We start from the raw sequence: 24387 nt of genomic DNA, 5'->3' as shown, positions 1-24387 counted from the left end.
GCATAGGGAAATCAGGTTGGTGCTTTGTGACCACCTAGAGGGGTTGGATAGGGAGGGTGGGAGGGAGGGAGATGCGAGAGGGAAGAGGTATGGGGACATATGTATAACTGATTCACTTTGTTATAAAGCAGAAACTAACACACCATTGTAAAGCAATTATACTACAATAAAGATGTTAAAAAATAAATAAATAAATAAAAGTAGCTGGCCATAGTAACTAATAAACTACAGGATCCTCATGGAATTATTATATCCTAGTAAACTGTACTGGTACAAAACTCCTCTTTGATAAATAAAGCCCTCTCATATGTTTAAAATATTGTACTTTTCCAAGCCTAGATGGAATGTTTATGAGTCTTCCCAGTGAATAAACTGCAACTGTGATTCAGTTTCTTATTACATTCAAAATGTTTCCAACCATGCAAGGTAGTGGATTTTGCAAAGTGGGGGACTGTGTTATGATGGTGTTATAATTACTAAATCATCATCTAATGCTGGAATCATCATCAGTTAGAGTAGACTCTTGAAAGTGTTGTAAATGATACACCCCTGAGAGGTTCAAACATTAGGAATACTGTTTTTCACAGATATTCCTGTCAGGAGCCAACTGCAGTGGCCTATTAAATCAAGAAGTTGAAATAAATAAATAAGGAGATAGAGCAGATGAATAAATTATAATGAACATATTTCAATTTATTTTAACCTTATACATTACTGATCTATGAAACGTCTAGGAATTCATAAATAAGAATGCAGAAATAATATGTCCTCTGAGGAACTGAGATGAGAAAGAAATATGAATCTTTCTTGAATTAAGGGGCTAAAAAATATAGGTAGACCCAGGTTGTGGCTGTTGTTTGTTTTTTCATTCTTCTGTTTGTTTCTAAACACCACAGACACCTTCTCCTAGGAGCCACCTCTTTTTCCTGTACATGGGTGCTGTGGGGACCTGGGAACATGTCAACCATCTCAGAATACAGCTTCAATCCAGATGGCCCTTATTCAAAACTCATATCCACTTGCTTACACTCTTACAAGTAACATTCAGAAACTGCATGCTACATACGCAATATTTCTAGAAACCTAGCAAATATCAAAAATATAAAGAGTTTATTTCTATCCAAATAGAAAAATACAATGAAAAAAAAAAACTGCACAGGCTCATATCTATATACCATTCAGTTTGATTATTCATTTATGGGGCATCAACATTTAGTTTCCATGTATTAAAAAGTTCTATTCATTTCATGTATAATATTATTGTAAAGACATTATAAATGGATTATTATATTGCATGTTGACTCTAACTCCAGCACTCGTAATAATGACTTTTATATGTCCACCAAGCAAGTGTCGTCACCTTCTTTAACAGAAAGAAACAAACAAATTCTGGATGAGCACATGGCCACCAACCTAAATGGCCTTTTCCTGCCTCCCTACAACTTAGCTAGGCATGTGACCTAGTTCTGGCAAATAGGATACAATGACATAGGTGCCATTACTTCCCAGATAAACTCCTAAAGAGCAATGCCTGTGAGTCACCGGGTAATCTTCCCTGTTCCTCCTGCTAGAAGGTGATAATAACAGGAAAAGGCTTTTTGAATGAGAGGGGGCTCCATATTTAGGAGATGGTAGAAGTAGTTCACCAGCACTGTACCTTGCTTCTAGTCTGCTATGGGAAAAGGGGTAAACTTGTGTAAGACACTGTTCTTGTTCTACCTAAAGCTCTTTCCTTTCCCCTTCCTTCACAGGCATCAGGTCTTCATTGAGGTATGAAGGCTAACATGCCTGTTCCTTATCATTCACAGGCTTTTCCACTAAAAAAAATTTGCAGGACTAATCTTTTCTTTGTGTATGCTTCTTTGAGGCTCCAGCTAATACATTGACTGCTGTCTCCTCTCCTTGAGGTATAAAGAATCACTTACTATGGCACTATTTCTACTACGTCTTTACTATTACTAAGAATTGCTGACTATGAGCTATATTTCTACAACATTAAATAAAGTACAGATTGATTTGGAAGATCAAGAGGACAAAAAATTGATTTTAATTAAACCTGGACTAAACAGAATGATTTTTTTTCCCCCTAAGAAATGTTTGAGATGATATTCTCGTCCAGCAAATAGAACCAATGACTCTATTTGTTTCTTAAGTTTTATGGTCAGTCCTAGATCCTCATTGTGACACTCAATTGTCACTGCAAAACTGTGTAGATATCACATAGAAGGTACCAAAAGTGAAAATTTCATGGACTTCCAGGTGTTTGCTAGTGAGGAAATCCTGATAATCCAGTTAAGGAAGGAATCCAGAATATCATTTAGGAAAGTAACACTTAACTGGCTTAAAATTTTTCTTTTTCGTTTTGGAGATGAACTGTTAAAACGTCCCAAAATACCTAGAAGTTTAAAATGTGTTTTTATTTTCTTATTCCAATGTTTGCATTTATGTTTTAGGGGAAAAAAGTCACCAGATGTCTGGGTTTAAAAAAAAAATTTGGCACTAATATTGTTTCTATTCAGTTGAAACTATAAGAAGGGAAAACTTACCTCTTCTGCATGTATTCCACACAGCTTGTTTCCTGACAAGAGTTTGTGTTTCAAGCTTTTATTCTGAAGAAAGAAACATAGTTTTATTGCTAAGAAGTTATAAAATATTAAAAATTTCCTTAAATATGTCAGCAGCATTTCTCTATGTTTTGTTCACAGATACGTCCTTCATGATATGAGATGTAGTGGATTTGCAATAAATTGAGTAGAATCTGTAGTGTAAAAGAATGTTTCTTTTATTTAATAAAAAATCTGATGTATTAGCGTTAACACATTTATTAGAAAATATGGAACTTTCTTTGGTCTTACATTTAACTCTGTTTTATTATATTTACGTATGTTGTCTTATAAAATAATTTTAGTTTCAAATTTGTAATTGATACTAGTTTCTTAAAGCACCCCTCTAAACAGCAAACATTTACTTCTATCATCATCTGGATGCTGGTGACCTTGGAATCTAGTCTAATATAGTCACAGACACTCTAGGGTCTGAATTTCCTTTAAACATTATGGTTTTAGAGTCCACTCATATTCCTGACACCTGTGCATTGCACTCAAAGTGCTTCTTGATGCTCAGAAACCATTTCTTCTTCCAGGCCTGAAAAGTGTACTCTATCTGCTGGACTTGACGTAGAAACATTCTTTCATAGAAAGAATGTTACTTTAGAAATGGAAGCAAAGTGTTAGCCATCTGAATCTAAACCCTTACAGTGAGTCAATTATATCTCCCTCATTACACTCAGGCTTTTCTTTGTCCCATAACTGAGAACCTACTCTTCTTTTAGACAGGCAGGCTAAAGGAGAGCAGAAAACTTTGTAAAACCCACAGGATTTAGACTTTGTACTGTCTCTACAGGAGCAAACAATGTAATGGAAAGTACATCTCATACATAATGGCTCTAAAGAGAGCCAATTTGATGAGCATCGTAAGCAAATTGAACTAAATTTATGCAGCGTGAATGAATAACTGAATGAATGAATACATCAAATTTAAGACTTCTTCATCAGTACCTTTTTTATTTTTAGGTTCCATATACATGCGTTAGCATACGGTATTTGTTTATCTCTTTCTGACTTACTGCACTGTTACTGATGAACCTAGTGGCAGGACAGGAGTAAAGACATAGACATAGAGAATGGACTTGAGGACACAGAGGGGAGGGGGAAGGTGGGGTGAAGTGAGAGTAGCATCGACATATATACATTTTATACATGTAAAATAGTTAGCTAACGGGAAGCAGCAGCATAGCACAGGGAGATCAGCTCGGTGCTTTGCAACGACTTAGAGGGGTGGGATGGGGAGGGTGGGAGGGAGGCTCAAGAGGGAGGGGTTATGAGGATGTATGTATGCATATGGCTGATTCGCTTTGTTGTGTGACAGAGGCTAGCATAGTATTGTGAAGCAGTTATACTTCAATAAAGATACACTAAAAATAAATAAATAAAATGTACAAAAAAAAGACTTCTTCACACACAATTCTCACCTGATTATGAACACCATTTCCTATTTTATTTTCCTGTCATGCAGACAGTGGGTACAGCTGCCTCAGTTTGAAAGAATCCTTTGTCTAACTTTTCCTCTTTAGCTAAGAGTTGAAATTGTAAAAAACTTACTTAGAATTTTAATACCTTGAAATGTTTTACACAAATGAGGAGTTATCTTGACTCACTTAGTAATGGTTTTTTTGCAAATATTTGTACTCATTATACAACAAAACACAAGATTAAGGTTTTTAAAGAGTATTTAATATACAGTGTTCCTGTATTTAAAAGCTCATAAACTATAATAAAGAGATACATACTGATGTTCTAACTCTGCAGTGTTGCTCAGTTTGTAGGTTAAAAAACATACCCTAGTTTTCCTTCTGTACATGTCTATTTATGATATTTTTGACATGTGTAATCTTAATTTTTTTTCTATTAAAATTCTCTATTTTTATTTTTTGATTTATTGTTTTTGTACATAAGGGATATATCTTTACTATCTCTAGAGATCTGTTATTCACTTTGATTTTCATCATTTTTATGGCTATAGTTTTTTAGTGGAAAGACGGGTGAAATTCAAATAAGGTCTATAGTTTGTTTACTAGTATTGTATTAATGTTAATTTTCTGGCTCAATAATTGTAGTATCACTGTATGCTGTTACATTAGAGGTTTGGGGTAAAGGTACATGAGAACATTCTGTATTAATTTGCTACTCCAATGTTTGTAATGTCTTTCTGGATCTGACAGTTAAAGCACAAGCAAAAAAATAGCAAGTGGGACTGCATCAAACTAAATAACTTCTGCATAGCCAAAGAAACCATCAACAAGTAAAAAGAAAATGTACGAAATGGTAAAAAAAAAAACAAAGTTGCAAACCATATATCTGATGATAAGGGGTTAATATCTAAAACATGTAAAGAACTCATACAACTCAATAGCAAAAAAAAAAAAAAAAAAACCTAATTAAAAAATGGACAAAGGACCTGAATAGACATTTCTCCAAAGAAATGTCTCCAAAGAAGATATAGAAAAGGTCAACAGGTACATGAAAAAATCCTCAACATCACTAGTCATTAGGGAAAAGCAGATTGAAACAATAAAATATCACTTCATGCCTGTTAGAATGGCCATCATCAAAAAGACAAGAGATAAATGCTGGCGTGAATGCAGAGAAAAGGGAATCTTTGTGCACTGCTGGTGGGATTGTAAATTGCTACAGCCACTATGAAAACAGTATGGAGGATCCTCAAAAAATTAAAAATAGAACTACCATATGATCCAGCAATTCCACTTCTTGGAATATAACCAAAGAAAAAGAGAACATTAACTTGAAAAGATATCTGTACACCACCCCTGTCCCACCCCGTGTTCATAGCAGCAATATTTACAGTAGCCAAGACATGGAAACAACCTAAGTGTCCACTGATGGATGAATGAACAGAGATGTTGTGATATATATGTATGTAAAACAGCCATTAAAATGAGGAAATACTACCATTAGTGACAACATGGATGAAATTTGAAGGAAGGTAAGTCAGATAGAGAAACTAAATAAAAAGAATCAAACTCACAGACTTATGATTACCAAGGTGAAGGGTACAAGGAGGGGTAATTGGAGGAAGGTGGTCAAGAGGTACAAATTTCCAGTTATAAGATAAATATGTTCTAGGGACGTAATGTCCAACATGGTAACTATAGTTAACACTGATGTATGACATATAGAAAAATTGTTAAGAGAGAAAATCCTAAGAGCTCTGATCACAAGGAAAATACTTTTCCTTCTTTCTTTCTTTGTTTTTTACTGTATCTATATGAGAAGATGGATGGGCTAAACCTACCATGGTCATCATTTCACAATATATGTAAATCAAACCATCATGATGTACTCCTTAAATTATACAGCGATGTATGTCAATTATTTCTCAATAAAATTGGTAACAGTTATCTCAAAATAGAAAGTGAAAATAGCTAAAAAATAAAATTAAAATAAATAAATAAAATTGAGACAAGTTTAGTGAAGTACATCTAATATGAGGCCTTATGTGTTAACACAAACCATCCATACATGAATAAATTTATTAGAAATGATAATAAAGTTAATAACATATCTCAGAATTAGTGTATGTAATCTATACTACTTAAAATTTGCATCTTCATTTAAAGTTTTTTATTCCCTTTTTTCTTTTTCCTTCTTTCTTCCTTCCTTTCTTTAATTTATTTTTCTTTTTTTCTTTTCCTTTTGTTCATTCTGTTCAATGCTGAAGTGATAGATAAAGCAGTGAATATTTCTCTTCAAATATGTGTGATAGATTTGGACAATGCAACTGGATTAGCACAAGGAAGATTGTCCTACATGGATATCCTGTGGCCACAACAAAAATGAGCAGTGATTATGTTGTGTGTCCACAGTCTGCTGTGGCAGTTGATAATTCTGGGCAACTGTGTAAATAATATGTTTCCATTAAGATAAATGTCATGTCCAGAGCTTAAGAATTAGACTATTTCACTATTTTGAAATAAATCCAGAAATGAGGATAATTAATTATAATCACCCATAATGGGGCCAATTGTGGGATACAAGGAAGACTTGTCAAGGCCCATATTGAGATAGTTCTTAACTGGCATGTTCTTCAGAAACATGGATGGCACAGAATATTGGAGAGGGAATGCTGATTCTCAGACAATTCACTGATTTAACCTTTCCACTCAATGTTAGTGATCATATTCTTCTTTAATCCCAGAAAGAATTGACTTGTTATCATTTAGGCATTAAGAACATAATCTTTACAGTTTTGTAATCAGACTGGTATCATTTTATCTACCCTCTAAACAATGGATCTCATCCCTATCAAACTTAATGGTGCTTTTACAAGGTCTAAAATAACAACGTACACATGTAATTATGCCCAAAATGCTAGGATCCAATAATAATTATGCCTCGCTTGAGGGGACATAAGAAAAAGTAGATTAAAAGAATTAAAAAATGTTTAGATGTCTGTTTTTCTTGCCTGTCATGCTTCTACTATCCCTTCTTCTAATAACTGTACCTTGCTTTTTCTTGTGAGAAATATTTTTCCATGCTAATTCCACGTGGCTTGTGTGACACTAACTTTACCCACTCTATCAAGGGAAAGGATGAAACTCAAGCTCAGCCAATCAGAGGCTTGATCCAGATTTGGTAAAGTAACATAAAAGTTGCTGGTAAGACTCAAATATAAAACTTTCATTTTCAAGAATTATTGAGGAAAATGTGCTGAGGGTCATCACTATGTCAGAACTCACCTGAGACTGAATATAACATAGAAAAAGAACACACGAGTATGGAGAAATACTAATTCTGCTGATGTTCTTGGCCCCTCTCCTCTGTTTTACACTTGCCTGAAGCTAGTATGTATACTCCCGGGTTTTTCAGCTACATGCTTCTAGCACCAGTTGCTCTGTTCTCTTGACACCATACTTAAATCTTTTTTTCCACCTATCGCACATAATCGTTAATTCTGTCACTGCCCTAAGATTCAGAGTAGCCACTCCCTCCAACAAAAAAACAAACATCCAAGCTTATATCTAATGCTCATGCTTATCAGGATGTGGGCAGAGAACATATCCACCTATTTTGGCTTCTCTAAATGAAAGGCAGACTCTGCTTCCTACCCACTAAAGGAATGTCTCCCAACTGGATTCTGTACAAATTTGGGGTGGCTTAAAACAAATGTCCCTACAGCCTTCTTAGGAACCCAGCTTCTTGGGAATCTACCTAAAATGTCATTTAATATCTCCCCTTATCTATATGATAAAACTCAAACTCAAATCTGATAGTAACAAAATATTTTTAATAGTTAGATCTGCTAATCTAGTTTTGATTTTTGCCTGGGAACTTAAAACATCACATTTGCAGTATAGCTTACATCGTAGCTCAAACCCAACAGACATTCTGGGTTACAAAACAGAAAGAGATATAAATCTCTATTACCTAGCACTACGTAAATGTAAAAATTCCAAAATTACTATGAGTTTCCATTTTACATTGTTCTTTCAAATGAAATTAGGTATTAATCAGGATTTTTGCTTGCAAATAATAGAAACCAATAATGGCTAAATCAAGCAAAGTATGAATTTATTGTGAAGATTTCATGTAGGATAAAGAGAAAACTTGGGGAATAAGGTTCAGAAAATAGGCAAGAACCAAGTAGGAGGAGGTATCCATAATTATAAGACAGGAATAGAGTTACTGTGACAGTTGAATGAGAAGCTGTAAATCAGTGTACTTAATTACAAGGTGGGTTGATGAGGTCTCAATGAATTTTCATGGTAAAAGTCAAAATCTGGGGACACTTAGGATTGTCAAATATAATAAATTATGTAAATGTGTTCGTCACATTATTTTCTGGATTTAAATAAAATATATGACTGCTGCCAGGCAGCTGAAAACATGTGTTAATGTCTCCAAAGTGCAATTAAGTATAAACCAAAAGTAAAAGCACCTGCAGTGGTATTCAAACTAAAACCAGAGATTTCTGCATCTCACTGCAGGAAGCATCTCCTATTTTAAAACTTCCTAAAACTGTGCATAAACCACTATATATGAATGCTTGAGAGCCACATTTGTTTCAATTTAAATGTGTTTTTAAAATGCCTGAAAAATGGACATGTCCTTTCAAATATGGTTGCAACTGGAAAACTTATAACCCATATAAAGAAAAGCAATAGAGTTTAGGGGTAAGATGTGACTTAAATACTTTGCTTCTAAAATATTGGCAGATGTTATAATATTTTATAAATTCCCTAACAGTCTCTTTCTGAGAACATCTCAGGAAATGCATGGGTTACTGGACTGAGAGCTAAACAATGAATGCGTATTTCATCAATTCTTGGGATGCACAATTTTTTTCTGTTTTTAATGTTTCTGAAATCAGGACGTGATCTACAACATTATGCACTTTTCATTTAGTATTTATGGTTCCCTCTACCCCAAGAAGTTGTTAAGTCACAATTCACTTTAACGATTGATGACTCCTTAAAATTTAAAGATTATTTCTGTTTTAAAATAAGGGGTGAAGAGATCAATAAAGGAGAAACACTCAGCTGCATAGGAACTAGGGAAAATAAGAAATTTGTATAAGGTCTTTTTATTTATTCTAAGCCACACAGAAGAAAAAAGTAGAATTTCAAAATGGATAAAGATAAAATTGTCTATAAATAGTTTCAAATTGATAATGGAGAAAAAGGCCAGAGGGAATCAGCCACCTATATATATTAAAATAAAAATACAGAGCTTTAGACCTTTGGTCAAAAAAACTCCTTAGATGTTCTCTTTTAGATTATAGTAAAATATAATGTAGGCAGCAAGAAAGATACTTCGTTGAAAACCAAATATTTACACTACGTTTTTAAAATCACTCCTTTGTTTAAATATAATGTTATGATTTAAAAATCTATATGTGGACTCATTGCTACTTTAATTAAGATTTACATTTTTACAGAAAGATTTAGAATTGAGTAGACATGAGTGATAGGATCATCCTATAAACACTTAAAACCACCCTACAGCCATGCAATTATCCAAGTGATGGCAGATACCCCAGATGAGTGTTGGCCTTGCCAACTTGAATTCTCAATTTGTTGCAGGTGTAACAAAAGTTTTACAAGTGCTCAAAGATTTCGTCATTGAGGTTATCTCAGGAACAGGTTGAGATACTGAACTTGGCTCTAATTCATTAGAAAATTTAAGAGTGATTCATGAGAGTTTTATTCTTAGCACAAAACTAGCTCTAATATCTAGTGCAAGTCATTTAACCCCTAGACACTCAGTGTCAACATGTGTGAAATAATGAAGAATATCTCAGATTTCTTGCAGCTTCAGGACTATTGAGAGGGGACATGAGGGACGTGAGATGATGATTTTTTCTGATGTCAGTGAAAATATAGTTATAATACATTCCAATTTACCAAGTATAATAATTAGATATTCTCTGTGCCAGTCAGCACAGAGAATATCCCATACCTAGAAGATCACTTTTCAAATAGTATGGATATAATATGGCACAGTGGCTGGGCTCTTAGGACAGAACACCTGTATTTAAATCCCATTTTTTCATAAGCTCTGTGATTTCTGATGCACCTCGTAACCTCTGGTGCCTCTGTTTTTCCACTCATAAAATGAGGTAACTATCATGACCAATGGGGTTGTTGTATTGTGAGACGATATAAACAAAACATTTATAACATGACTGTCACATGGTAAGTGCTCAATAAATAATAGCTCTTATTATTTCAATAAAATTCAGTTTGTCTTGCAAAAATAGAGAATACTCTTTTTGATGATTATGACAGCATTCCAAGAAGGTTCAGAATTTTGGCATCTCAATTTTTATATATACTATTATTTTAGAAGATGACAGATAAGATTCTAGCTCTTGAGCCCTCTAATTTCTCGTACAGATAAAAGTTTATTGTGGAAGTCACTGCTCTCAGTAGTATTTCTCTTTATGTCTGATTTGGTCTTCCTTTAAAATAGACAATTCTCTTGGAAATAGAACCTGCTTCTGCTGCCATTGAAACCCCCTTCCCTTATCAGAGAGTTCTCATTCTAATGGGTTAAAAAATTTTGGTAAATACATGAGATGTCATTCATTCCAGAAATAACTTCATGAAAGAAAGCATTAATATTCTTTGTTTTTAATAAATTTATTTATTTATTTATTTTTGGCTGCATTGGGTCTTCATTGCTGCACGCGGGATTTCTCTAGTTGCGGCGAGCGGGGGCTACTCTTTGCTGTGGTGCGCAGGCTTCTCATTGTGGTGGCTTCTCCTGCTGCAGAGCACAGGCTCTAGGCATGGGCTTCAGTAGCTGTGGCATGCAGGCTCAGTACTTGTGGCTCACGGGCTCTAGAGCGTAGGCTCAGTAGTTGTGGCACACTGGCTTAGTTGCTCTGCGGCATGTGGGATCTTCCCGGACCAGGGCTTAAACCCGTGTCCCCTGCATTGGCAGGCGGATTCTTAACCACTGCACCACCAGGGAAGCCCAGAATTAATATTCTTGTCAACAGTTATACAAACCTTTCATGTACTAGTAATGGAGCTAAAACAATCCCTCTCTTCAAGGAGTTCACAATCCATGAGGGAGTCTGACAGTGGCATTCAAAGTCTCTGGAGAGGCACCTACTCAGGGAATGATATGGAACTGTCTTTAAAAGTGTAAAGGAGCAGCCAAATAATAAGAAATGGCAAGAGAGAGAGAAAAGTATGTGTGCTAGACCACAGGATGCTCAAAAGAGTTGAGAGATAAGATGGGAGAGGTGCCTTGGGGTTAGTCAAACAGGGCCCTGTATGCCATTGAAGCCATGGCACTGAATGTTTAGCATGAAAGTCACATGATCAGATTTACTTTTTAGAAAAATAAAGTAGGAAGAATTTGGGATTTCAAATTCAGTAACATCTAAAGATTGTCCCCATATAGGTTTACTTAGCAGTTAAGTTTTAGGCAATATTTTGTACAGAGAATTAAAAACTCATACAACTCAGTAACAAAAGAAAAAGTCTGATTAAAAATGAGTGAGTTCTGATATGGTTAACTAATCTATGACAAAGGAAGCAAGAACATACAATGGAGAAAAGACAGTCTCTTCAATAAGTGGTGCTGGGAAAACTGGACAGCTACAAGTAAAAGAATGAAATTAGAACACTCCCTAACACCATACACAAAAATAAACTCAAAATGGATTAAAGACCTAAATGTAAGGCCAGACGCTATCAAACTCTTAGAGGAAAACATAGGCAGAACACTCTATGACATAAATCACAGCAAGATCCTTTTTGACCCACCTCCTAGAGAAATGGAAATAAAAACAAAAATAAACAAATGGGACCTAAAGAAACTTAAAAGCTTTTGCACAGCAAAGGAAACCATAAACAAGAGGAAAAGACAACCCTCAGAATGGGAGAAAATATTTGCAAATGAAGCAACTGACAAAGGATTAATCTCCAAAATTTACAAGCAGCTCATGCAGCTCAATATCAAAAAAACAAACAACCTAATCCAAAAATGGGCAGAAGACCTAAATAGACATTTCTCCAAAGAAGATATACAGATGGCCAACAAACACATGAAAGAATGCTCAACATCATTAATCATTAGAGAAATGCAAATCAAAACTACAATGAGATATCACCTCACACCGGTCAGAATGGCCATCATCAAAAAATCTACAAACAATAAACGTCAGAGAGGGTGTGTAGAAAAGGGAACCCTCTTGCACTGTTGGTGGGAATGTAAATTGATACAGCCACTATGGAGAACAGTATGGAGCTTCCTTAAAAACTAAAAATAGAACTACCATACGACCCAGCAATCCCACTCCTGGGCATATACCCTGAGAAAACCATAATTCAAAAAGAGTCATGTACCCAAATGTTCATTGCAGTTCTATTTACAATAGCCAGGACATGGAAGCAACCTAAATGTCCATCAATAGAGGAATGGATAAAGAAGATGTGGTACATATATACAATGGAATATTACTCAGCCATAAAAGGAATGAAATTGGGTCATTTGTAGAGACATGGATGGATCTAGAGAGTGTTATACAAAGTGAAGTAAGTCAGAAAGAGAAAAACAAATATTGTATATTAATGCATGTATGTGGAATCTGAAAAAATTGGTATAGATGATCTTATTTACAAAGCAGAAATAGAGACACAGACGTAGAAAACAAACATATGGATACCAAGGGGGAAAGGAGGGGGTAGAATGAATTGGGAGATTGGGATTGACATATACCCACTATTGATGGTACGTATAAAATAGATAACTAATAAGAACCTATGGTATTGCACAGGGAACTCTATTCATTGCTCTGTGGTGACCTAAATGAGAAGGAAATCCCAAAAAGAGGGGATATATGTTTATGTATAGCTGATTCACTTTGCTGTACAGTATAAACTAACACAATATTGTAAAGCAACTACATTCCAATAAAAATTTTAAAAAAAGAATTTAAAAAAAAGAGTGAGGAACTGAATAGACATTTTTCCAAAGAAACATATAAATGACCAACAGGTACATGAAAAGGTGCTCAACATCACTAATTATCAGGGAAATGCAAAACAAAACCACAAACCACAATGAGATATCATTTCACACTTGTTAGAATGGCCGTTATCAAAAAGATAAGAGATAGCAAGCGTTTTTGAGGATGTGGAGAAAAGGGACTACTAGTGCACTAAAGCTGGGAATGGAAATTAGTGCAGCCACTATGGAAAACAGTATGGAGTTTAAATAGAATTACCCTATGATCTAGCAATCCCATTTCTGGTATATATCCAAAGGAAATGAAAATAGGACATAGAGAAGATACTCCCAGGTTTACTGCAGCATTATTTACAATAGCCAAGATATGGAAACAACCTAAGTGTCTGTCAATGGATGAATGGATAAAGAAGATATCATATTGAGTATAGATCTAGATGTTGGGTTGGCCAAAAGGTTCATTTGGGTTTTTTCCATTAGACCTTACAGAAAAACCCAAATGAACTTTCTGGCCAACCCATATATACACACATACATTTTGGAATATTATTCATTCATGAGAAAGAAGGAAATCCTGCCTTTTGCAACAACATAGATGGACCTTGAAGGCATTATGCTAAGTAAGATAAGTCATATAGAGTAAGACAAATACTGCATAATATCTCATATGTGGAATCTAAAAAAGCTGAACTTGCAGGAAAAGAGAGTAGAATAGTGATTACCAGGAACTGGACAGTTGGGAAAATGGAGAGATATTGGTCAAAAGATACAAACTTCTAGTTAGAAGATGAATAAGTTCTGGGGATTTAATGCACAATATTGTGGTCTATGGTTAATGATACTGTATTATATAATTGAAAGTTGCTAAGAGAGTAGATCTTAAATGTTCCCACCACAAAAAAAAAGAAATGGTAATTATGTGAGGTGATGGGGGTGTTAGCTAATGCTGAGGTAGTAATTATACTGCAATATATAAATGTATCAAGTCAACATGCTGCACACCTTAAACTTAGACAATGTTACAATTATTACTCAATAAAACTGGAAAAAAATCACTGAGTGTTGAGTGTGTGTATTTAAACCAGCATTTGTTAAATGCTTATTTTGTGCCAGGTATTGTACAAAGTGCTTTACATATATTATTTCACTGAATCTTTGCAGCAGCCCTACAGGCAAAACATTCTTAATCATTTCCATGTTAGAAATGACCAACCTGAGGCTTAATTATGTTATTTAACCTGCCCATGGTCAAGCAGCTACTAAGTGGTAGAGCTGGGATTTGTCCAGGTTTAACCTCTGCCAGAACCCATGATCTTCATCATGATGTATAGTTTTTACTAATTCTCTGCTTGTGGAAAAACAAACAAACAAGCAAAAAACAATAAAGACAAGTCCTGGATTTCTACTGAATAATGCATGGGCAATAACCAAAATGTACATAAACATGGAATTAGTCTTTGAGTTTTTAATTCCAGACACATGCACTTTCACCAGCCAATAAAACCCCTCCAGGCAATAAAATAAATTATGGTTTATAAACTAACTTTGCCCCTAGAGCAGTAACAAGGCAAAGTAAATTTGTTGTGAAATCATTAGGAAAGATCAGCTAATTCACTTGCAATTACTCCTGAGAATATTCTCTTCCTGATTTGCCCAGTTAAGACTTGAACACCTGCCACCTTCTCTTTGCAATTCTGGGAATTCCCAGCCCAAAAAAGCCAGTTCATCCTAGGAATCCACCTGAGAGACTTATAGCAATTGAGTAAAACTCTTTTTTTGGAGTTTTACCAAAATTTACTTTACTATTTCCTCAGCCCCGGGGTTTAAAAGAAAAAGTGCTGGAACATTATTTCCACATTCAAATACAAGTGGTACAACTGCATAAGACATATCAACACTATGACATTTAAAGCTAATGTCATTAACTTTAAAAATTGTTTTGTTCCATCTTTGTTAATCAGTCACCATTGCATTTGTAACGACTAAAGGTCATCAAATCTTACTTACAAGAATAAATTTGGACCCAGTTTATTATTTATGATTTAATTGAAGCTTGCCAAATATTGACTGTTGTGAGCAATTCCTTTTAAAGTTAGTACTAGCAAAGATCTGATGTTATAGTTCAAGCCAGACAATAAAGTTTAACTGTTAAAATTTCAAAGGAAGATAATTTATTTAATACTTGGGGTTTCTGTTTTCCTCCCAGGATCACTAGAAAATTCCTGTGAGGTGTGGCAGGAAGAAGAATAGGATTACCATTTGCTTTTATGCTCCAAGCTGACATAAATTAGTCCTGTTGATGGTTTTACACATTGAAGTGATAGGGGCATTGATAGAATAATATTTTGTTTTAGTATTACCATAAATCTGACTCCACTAATAAGGGATGTGTCTTATTAAAGTGAAAAAGAGACCAAGTTTTTTTTCATATATTTTAGCCTGAATTTGGTATACAATTCAATATGTATATATATCCATAAGCAATATTTGCACTTTTTAAAAATGTTTGATCTCACTGCTGCTAAATTCATGGGGCAATTCCTGGTTTTTGTCTTTTTTGTTTTATTATCAGGATCTAGAGAGTGTCATACAGAGTGAGGTAAGTCACAAAGAGTAAAACAAATATCATATATTAACGTATATATGTGGAATCTAGAAAAATGGTACAAGCAGAAATTTCTGAGACACAGACATAGAGAATAAATGCATGGATACCAAGGGGGAAAGGGGTGGGGTGGGAGAAAATGGGAGATTGGGATTGACACATATACACTATTGATACTATGTATAAAAGAGACAACTGATGGGAACATACTGTATAGCACAGGGAACTCTACTTAATGCACTGTGGTGTCCTAAATGGGAGGAAAATCCAAAAGGGAGGGGAATATGTATAGGTATGGCTGGTTCATTTTGCTGTGCAGTAGAAGCTAACACAACATTGTAAAGCTACTATACTCCAATAGAAAATAATTTTTAAAAAAAAGGATTTGACACATTCCCCCTCCTTGAGATATTCTTTTTTCAACTTGTCTTATGGAACACCTTATTCTTTGTTTTGTGTTCTATCTTTCTTTTTAAGATCCTCAATGGTCTTTTGTCAATCTCCAACACTTCTCACACATCTCAAATCTGGAGTAACTCATGGCTGAGTACTAGGACATTTTCTTTCTTTATCTTCACTACCTCATTGATTTCATCCATGATCATGGTTTTAAATACAATCTCTTCTCAAATCCAACGGCTAACTCATCTTATCATATGTAGTCATCTCAAATTTGAGTTATCCAAAATTAGTATCATCTTTTCCCCAAGCCTTCTTCAACTATAGTCTTCTCTCTCTCAGTTAAGGATGGTACCAACTTTCTGATTTTTCCTGCTAAAAATCTTGGAGCATTCTTGACTCTTCCCATTTTGTCACTATGTACATAAGTTACTCAACACATATGATTGGCTTCATGATAAGATACATATACAGAATTAAATATTGCATCTGCATCATTCTCTCCAGTCTCTTTTTCAAGAACTCCTGTTAGAGACATATTACAGACTCTCAATCTTTTATCCATGTCACTTATACACAGACACACACACACACACAAACATACCTTTTTATTTGTGTGAAATTCTAATCCCTCAAATTATGCTATGAGTTACTAATTCTCTTTTCAAACTTGTCCAGACAATAGTATTTGTTTCTAAAATAGGTTTATTTTTATTTTAAATTATTCCTATGTTTATAAGCACATTTTTTTCAAGGTTAATAACTTTTAAATTTTATATCCACCCCCTCCTTTATTTTCTCTTTTAACATTTTACAAAGAATTGATATTTTTCGTATTCTTGCATTTATCTTTTAGATTTACCTGAAACACTTATTTTAGCATATTTATCTGTGCAGCCGATTAAGGCAATTGTACTTTTTTTCCCCATAGAGGCCTGGGTGCAAAGGCTACAAATAGTAGTGTATGTAGCCTGTTGCTTATACAGGTTGCCCTAAGGGACAGTGGAAATAGCTCTTTCCAGTGGACATCCATTTGTGACCTCATGCTGTTCCCAATCTAGGCTTTAGATAGGTATGCAGGATGCCTTTGGAAACCACCAGGGCACAGTGGCTGGGATTCACATTGACTAAGACATCGTGTCCATCCACACCAACGTGCATAACAAGAACAATGTGACTGAGGCTCTGTGCAGGGCTAACTTCATGTCCCCTGGCTGCCATAAATACCACATCATCAAGAAGCAGGGCTTTACCACTTTAATGTGAATGCATTTGAAGAGATGGTGTCTGAAAAGTGGCTCTTCCAGGAAGGACCTCGAGTCACACATATCCCCAGTTGTGACCCCTTGGACAAATAGCAAGCTCTGCACTAGTAAGGGCTTTGACACTGCCCCCTTCTTACTCACAGCCACCAATAAATCCTCTTCATGTAAAAATAAAATGAAATAAAATTTTTGTCAGATTCTTCTATAGAATTATCTACACTGAATTCTATTTGTTAATTTTATTTATTGTCGTTCTTAGCACTAGGATTTTTATGTATTTTGGAATTTGGTATGCAGATACATTTTGTGATGGAGTATTTATTTGTTTATTTATGTTTTAATTTTCTTTATTTCTGCTCATCAGTACTTGCCTAGTAGTTGTCCAGTTGGCTCTACCTGCTCTTCAGGTTCTCTAATATTTATAATACTAAAAGAAAGTATGCTTTGAACTCATGATCTTGTGGCTTAGATCAAACATGTTAAGGGTGTTCACAGAGGGACAGCTCATACAAAAGCTCCCCTACTTATGATTATCAAAACTATTTAGAGTGCAGGTGAATGAGTATTTTGCTCTTGGAGGAAACGTCTATGTTCAGAGTGCACTCTGAATGCTGTGGACAAGGCAGCTGCTCACATGATGCTGCTGAAGGATTTCATGTCAAATTTACTTCTCTCCGTCTCAGTTTTGGCCTCTAGTGGTGTCAGAAATTTCACCATTAAAGTCAGAACCTTGGTTTTGATTTTATTCATTTAATCATTCATCTATTTATTCTTTAAATATTAAATAAGTGCTCCTGTAACCCATGTATGGTAGGTAAAAAAAGGCATTAATATATGTATCAATGTTCTACATCATATATCATTAGGGAATTGCAAATTAAAACAGCAGTGAAATTCCACCGCATATCTATTAGAATGGCAAAAATTCAAAACACTGAGTACACCGAATGCTGCCAAGGATTTGGAACAGCAGGAACTCTCATGCACTGTTGTTAGAATATAAAATGATACAATGACTTTGGAAGACAGTTGGCAGTTTCTTATAAAACTATATATATTCTCTAACATATGATCCAGCAATTGTGTTTCTCAATGTTTACCCAAAGGAGTTAAAAACTTAGGTTCACATAAAACCTTCGCAAGGATGTTTATAGCAGCTTTATTCATAATTTCCAAAACTTGGAAGCAACCGAGATATTTTTCAGTAGATGAAAGAATAAATTAACTGTGGTATATCCAGACAATGGAATATTATTCAGCACTAAAAAGAAATGAGCTGTCAAACCATGAAAAGACATGGAGTAAACTTAAATGAACATTACATGTCAATCTGAAAAGTATACATTCTATAATATTCCAACAATATGACATTCTGAAAAGGTAAAATTATGGAGACAGTGAAAAGATTTTTATTTGCTAAGGGTTTGAGGGAGGCAGGGATGAATAGGGAGAACACAGAAAATTTTTAGGGGAGTGAAATTATTCTCTATGAGACTGCAGGGACGGATTATGTAATTATACATTTGTCAAGACCCATAGAATGTACAACACCATGAGTAAACCCTAATGTAAGCTTTGAACTTTGGGCGACAATGATGTTTCAACGTGGGTTCATTAATTATAACAAATGTGCCACTCTTGTGTGGGATGTTGATAGTGGAGGAGGCCTCAGGTGTATGGAGATATAGGGTATATATGGGTATCTGTACTTTCCGCTCAATTTTGCTGTGAAACTGAAACTACTATAAAATATAAAATCTATGAAAATGAGGAAACAAATCTGTTGAACTTTATTAAAAACAAAACAATATCTGACCTCACAATCAACAAAGCAATAGACAAATAATCAGTATATTCACCACTTAAACCAAGTATATTGGATCTTCCATATAAAATATATATTCCTTGAGGAATATCAGCATGATTGTATAACTGGATGGTTATTAATAAAAATATTTTTTAAACTTTATAATAAAACTACATTAATATTCATAAAGTGGTCTTATACCATAGAGAGCTCTTTGAAAGTTCCTAAAGTAGCAGATTAATAGTTAAGAACTTAAGATCTATTGAAATAATGGACAGTATAACAGAGATCACAAATTAAACTATAAATACCATTTTTGTTGTTTATTAAAAATAATGAATAAGCACACTAAAGAAAATATTAATAGTTTTTCAAATTGAGATATTTTTACAAATGTACAATTTTAAGCAAGTAAAATTTTACAGTCGATTGTATTTATCTTCTCTGGTCGTTATACACATACCAACAGCCCCCCTACACATTACTCACTCATCCTGCCCACCTTATAGACACAGAGAGACAGTCAGATCTAGCTTCATCTCTGTCCCATTGTACAAACCTATCTAGATAAGACATCTGTTCCACCTCTATTTTTTTTGCAAGTACCCAGTCATTCTTTTCATTATTGCTAAATATCTTTACCAAGAATAACTTTTGTTTCCCTTAAACTAGAACCAAAAATCTTTCAGCTGAATGAAAATTAATATAGTTGAACTTTAAATGCGTTAACTCATTAAGTATTGATGTGTCATTCATAAGGTAAGTTACGAATATTCCAAATAATAAAACCCATGTAACAGTGAAGTAAGGACACATAGAATAAGTGAATCTCTTAAGTCACAGGACAAATAAAAAACAAAGCCAAGATTCAAACCCAGGTTTTGACCTCCAGCAGATCCCCTGTCTCCATGGTCCAGGCTCATAAAAGCCTTATCCTTGCCTCCGACCCCAAAATGCAGCTATGTACATAGCGTGAGGAATTCTCTCCTGTGAAGCAATTACTGTCATGCTATACAGAGCACTTTCCACAACGCAGACACCTTTGAAAGAACGTACTGCTGCCTGGAGGGTTGCCACGGTAAAGGAGAAGAAAGAAGGCAGGGAGTCTTCCTCTTAAAAAAAAAACAAACAAAACTCAAAGCAGCTAAGAAATGTCCAGTGCTAGGCAAAGCCTGAGTTACGATAACAAACGAGATGCAGTCTTCACCATCTAGGATTTTACAATCTAACCCCTATGCGGGTAGAGAATGAGGGGAAGCCTACGACCTTGAAAGATATCAACACAGTTTGCTTACCTACCAAACTTTACTAGGGACTTCCTATAAGCCAGCGTGTCTCAAAATATGTTTTCACCTGCAGCAGCAGCACCTGGATACTTATTGGGCCCAAATTGACCCAAACTCACAGAATCAGAAACTCTGAGAGTGGGGTTTGGCTATCTGCATTTTAATAAGCACGTCAGGTGATTCTGCCACTCACTCAAGTTTGAGAAGCACTGCTGAAAGCAAATGTAATAACTTACCCCCAATTTATACAGACACAATCTAGTGGGCATTCCATTTCTGGTTTTGTGCTCACAGCTAAATCCCTCTCATTCATATCATGTAGAAATATTTTAAGTTGACTACTCCCATTCTTTCACCTTCACCACCCCACCTTGAATGATTTTAAATAATACAGATTATCTGAGTGACACTTGGCTACCTTCAAATGCTACTCTAGCATTGTTACTAAGCAGCCTGCTCAAATATGGTAAAAGCACACACATAAATCTTTCTGGCTGCAGTACTGTGATGGGGTTATTTTTCATGATGATGGGAATATGATTCAAAAAGCCTTTAACATAAACCTTGCACTGTATACTCTCCATGAATAGTAAATCAGCCATCCAAATAACCTTTCTAGTGTCCACTTTGGCAGACATTCCCTTTGTATTTTGTAAGGGTCTTGGACCTCAACATTGCCCCTGCTTGACTTGCAGTTATGTTTTCCAGCAAACTCATCAGGGGTCTGACATCAAATGTAGACTGGGCTAGTGTTTTCCACTCAAGGTCTTTTGGCCTGGAGTTCACTCAAGTCTCACTTAAGCTTAGAGCTGAAGGTAGTTTTTTTCTATCTCAGTTACTCTACTAACCATAGTATAGTATCTTTATCATAGAGTCGATGACTTATAGTCATAAATAATGATTTATAAATTACTCATTAGTAATAAAAATCAATATAAGACTGTTCATTTAGAAAGTCACAGGCATTTTATCATGCAATTTGCACGCATATTTTTATCTTGTGGTTCTTCTAATAGCCTTAGGAGGTGCTAGAATATTCATTTTGCAAGTTAGATAACTAAGACTGTGCATTTCACACTATGATACTGCATTGTCCTAATCCTGCGTGCTTATTTGATACATTTATTAGTTAGAACAAACTGGGTTTAGCTCTGTGTGATAGAGACTCATAATAGCACAATCTTAAACAAGACAGAAGTTTCTTTTCTCTGCCTTTCTGATGCATAAGTCAAAGCCATGTGATTCTATCCCTTGACGGTGTTAAGGGCTAGACTCCTCTCACTTGATGTGTTGCCACTTCTCTGATGGTGCCCTTGACTGTTTGGTCCATGACGTCGTCACCTCTATATTTACATTTTACCATCAAAGGAGGGGGAAAAAAGAGAAGAGTAAACTCATTTCCTTTATGGATACAACCTGGAAGCTATCATGTATCTCCTTTGTTTATAGAACAGTGGCCAGAACATGGGGCTGGTACATGGCCCAGACAGTTGAAAAGGAGGTAGGGAAATGTTTATTCTGGGTGTCAATTTGCTCAGATTAAAGTAGAGTATCTTCTTAGAACAGAGAGAACAGCTTTGGGGAAGAACTATCAATCTTTGCCACATCTGATCACCCTTCTCTCACCTTAATTTAGAACCTGGATCTTAACTCTTAAAATAGGAAGTGAAAACTGGTGAATAATAAATCTTTAGCACTAAAGTTAATTAGCAGAACACATGAGAAGCACTTTTTTCAGCTGAAAACATTAGTCCACCTACTGCCTCATGCTCTATGAGTCTGCAAAAATCAATTAATTATGAATTTTTCTCCTAAGCCACTTATTATCCATCTGGTGAGAAAGCATCATAGGTGAAGGGTTTAGTCAATATTTCTCACATTAGGGTCCTCAAGTCACCTTCAGACCCACATAGGGTATTTAATAATAAATCACTCCTGGTTCCTGCCTAAACTGGGTGAATCAGAATCTCTGATAATGTGGCCCAGGAACCTACATTTTAGCATTACTCCCAGGAGAGTCTTATGCACACCAAACTTTAAAACCACTGCAGAGTGAGAGGGAGAAATAGATAGATTTAAAAAAAAATTTTATTGGTGTATAGTTGATTTACAATATTGTGTTAGTTTCAGATGTACAGCAAAGTGAATCTGTTATACATATTCATATATCCACTCTTTTTCATATTCTTTTTCCATATAGGCCATTACAGATTATTGAGTAGAGTTCCCTGTGCTATACAGTAGGTCCTTGTTAGTAGAAATAGACAGATTTAAATTCTTTCTAGCTCTCTCTTATGACCTCCTATTACTGTCCTTCTGCAGTATCTGCAGGTTGGTCTTCCTATGCTTATTAATTCCTGGCAGGTGTTAGAGCTCAAATATTATGGTAGGAAATTATATAGACTCACTAAAAACAGTCAGACCTTCACAGTTATTATTTTATACAAGGTTCTTAATGATGTGAGGTAGCTAGCAAAATGCAGGATTACTATTCAACAGACAAGTAAACTAAACTGACATTCAGAGAGGTCAAGAGATTTGCACAATGCCACACAGAAGTGGATGGAGATCTTTATCTGACTGTAGGTTCTTGCTATTCTGCACCTTCTTACAGCTGTCTCCCAAGTAATAAGAAGGTTGAGGGCATAACCACCAGTTGGCTTCAGCTTTGCCACATTGGACCCATGAAGATGTTCACCTTGACACCTCTTTCCTCAGTGCCTGTACTTTATCCCAACCAGAAGTCCTACGTAGCAATTTTTAATGTTGAAAATAATATCTAAGGTCTAATGGTTTTCCTGAGGGAAGAAGGAATAAAGTGATACTGAATGCCTGCCCCAAGCACTAATCTAGGCTCTTCACATAATACAGATATAACAGTTCGCACTCTGAAGACCAAAGCTTTTGTCACTCTACCATTCTGACTTATCTCATGCTGGGCTTATAGTGGATAAATAATCAATGAGCCTGCATTTACCTTTATTTTTAAAAATTATATTCAACAATGTAAAAGATATTCACTACTTAAGGAAGTTATGAATAGATGTAGAATTTCAAAATCACTAAATGCCACTGCACTTTCAAAATTTGGAAAGACCTATAGCTTGTACAAATCTTGTGCCCACATTTGATTCTTCTTGTAGTATGCCTGCTGTGCTCCGTGCTTTTAGACCAGCACTGGGGTTTTAAAGCATTAGAGGCTGTGGATAAACTGTCATCGCATCTGTCTTAATTGCATTTCCATCTGCTCATGCGGTGTGCACCTGTGCTTGGCTGATTAGACTAGAACAAGGGAAAATAGTCTTCTAATATGGTTTGCCTTAGAGTCGAAACCAAAATTTTTCACTTTTTATTTGATGGAGTGTTGGAGAGGAAAAAAGAACATGGAATGGAATTCACAAGGCATGTGTTTTAGTCCTGGGTCTCCCGTTTATAAGCTGTCACCGTGGACATATCTGTACTGTGACATTTCTGAACCTCTGTTTCTCCATCTACAATTATGTCTGCCTCGTCACTATGTTAGTGTGAGAATAAAAGGAAATAATAAAGGTACAAGTGCTTTGTAAATATAAAAAATGCAATTTTGCTTATGCCATATATTCATATATCATTGAGACTGAAGCATAAACTAAAACAAGGTGTAAGATTCTTCTCAAATACAGAATTTGCTGGTTAATTTAAAAAATCCATATGTTCTTCTACTGCTTCCTAATGCTGAAATTACTCTCCATTTTCGTGAGTATAAAATGGGGGATCAGAGCAGGAAGAGAGGAGTGTTGAAGAATTGATATGTAATTAACATTTTAAATATGCCTTTTAATCCTCCAAAATGTTTTAATATCCTTAAATAGTTTAATAGGTGCACTACTGAGCTGCTGCAGCCAGGGCAGGGAACAAAGTGCTTAGATTAGGGAGTACAGCTGAGACTGAAGCAAATAGAGCAAGCAAATACAGTGTGAAATCATTC

General features: G+C 35.3%; 1 protein-coding gene across 1 annotated transcript in view; it reads right to left on the bottom strand.

Moving 5' to 3' along the window:
- Positions 1 to 24387, bottom strand: part of LUZP2 (leucine zipper protein 2) — a 446993-nt gene that overhangs the window by 141697 nt on the left and 280909 nt on the right. The window contains exon 6 of the mRNA XM_082476703.1: positions 2547 to 2609. Coding sequence (XP_082332829.1) covers positions 2547 to 2609 — 63 coding nt within the window. The remainder of the gene's footprint in view (positions 1 to 2546; positions 2610 to 24387) is intronic.

This window comes from Balaenoptera physalus (assembly GCF_965194825.1).
Source record: "Balaenoptera physalus genome assembly, chromosome: 10".
NCBI lineage: Eukaryota > Metazoa > Chordata > Mammalia > Artiodactyla > Balaenopteridae > Balaenoptera > Balaenoptera physalus.
Note: the sequence above shows the minus strand (reverse complement) of the source record. Positions and strands in the feature narration are given on the sequence as shown.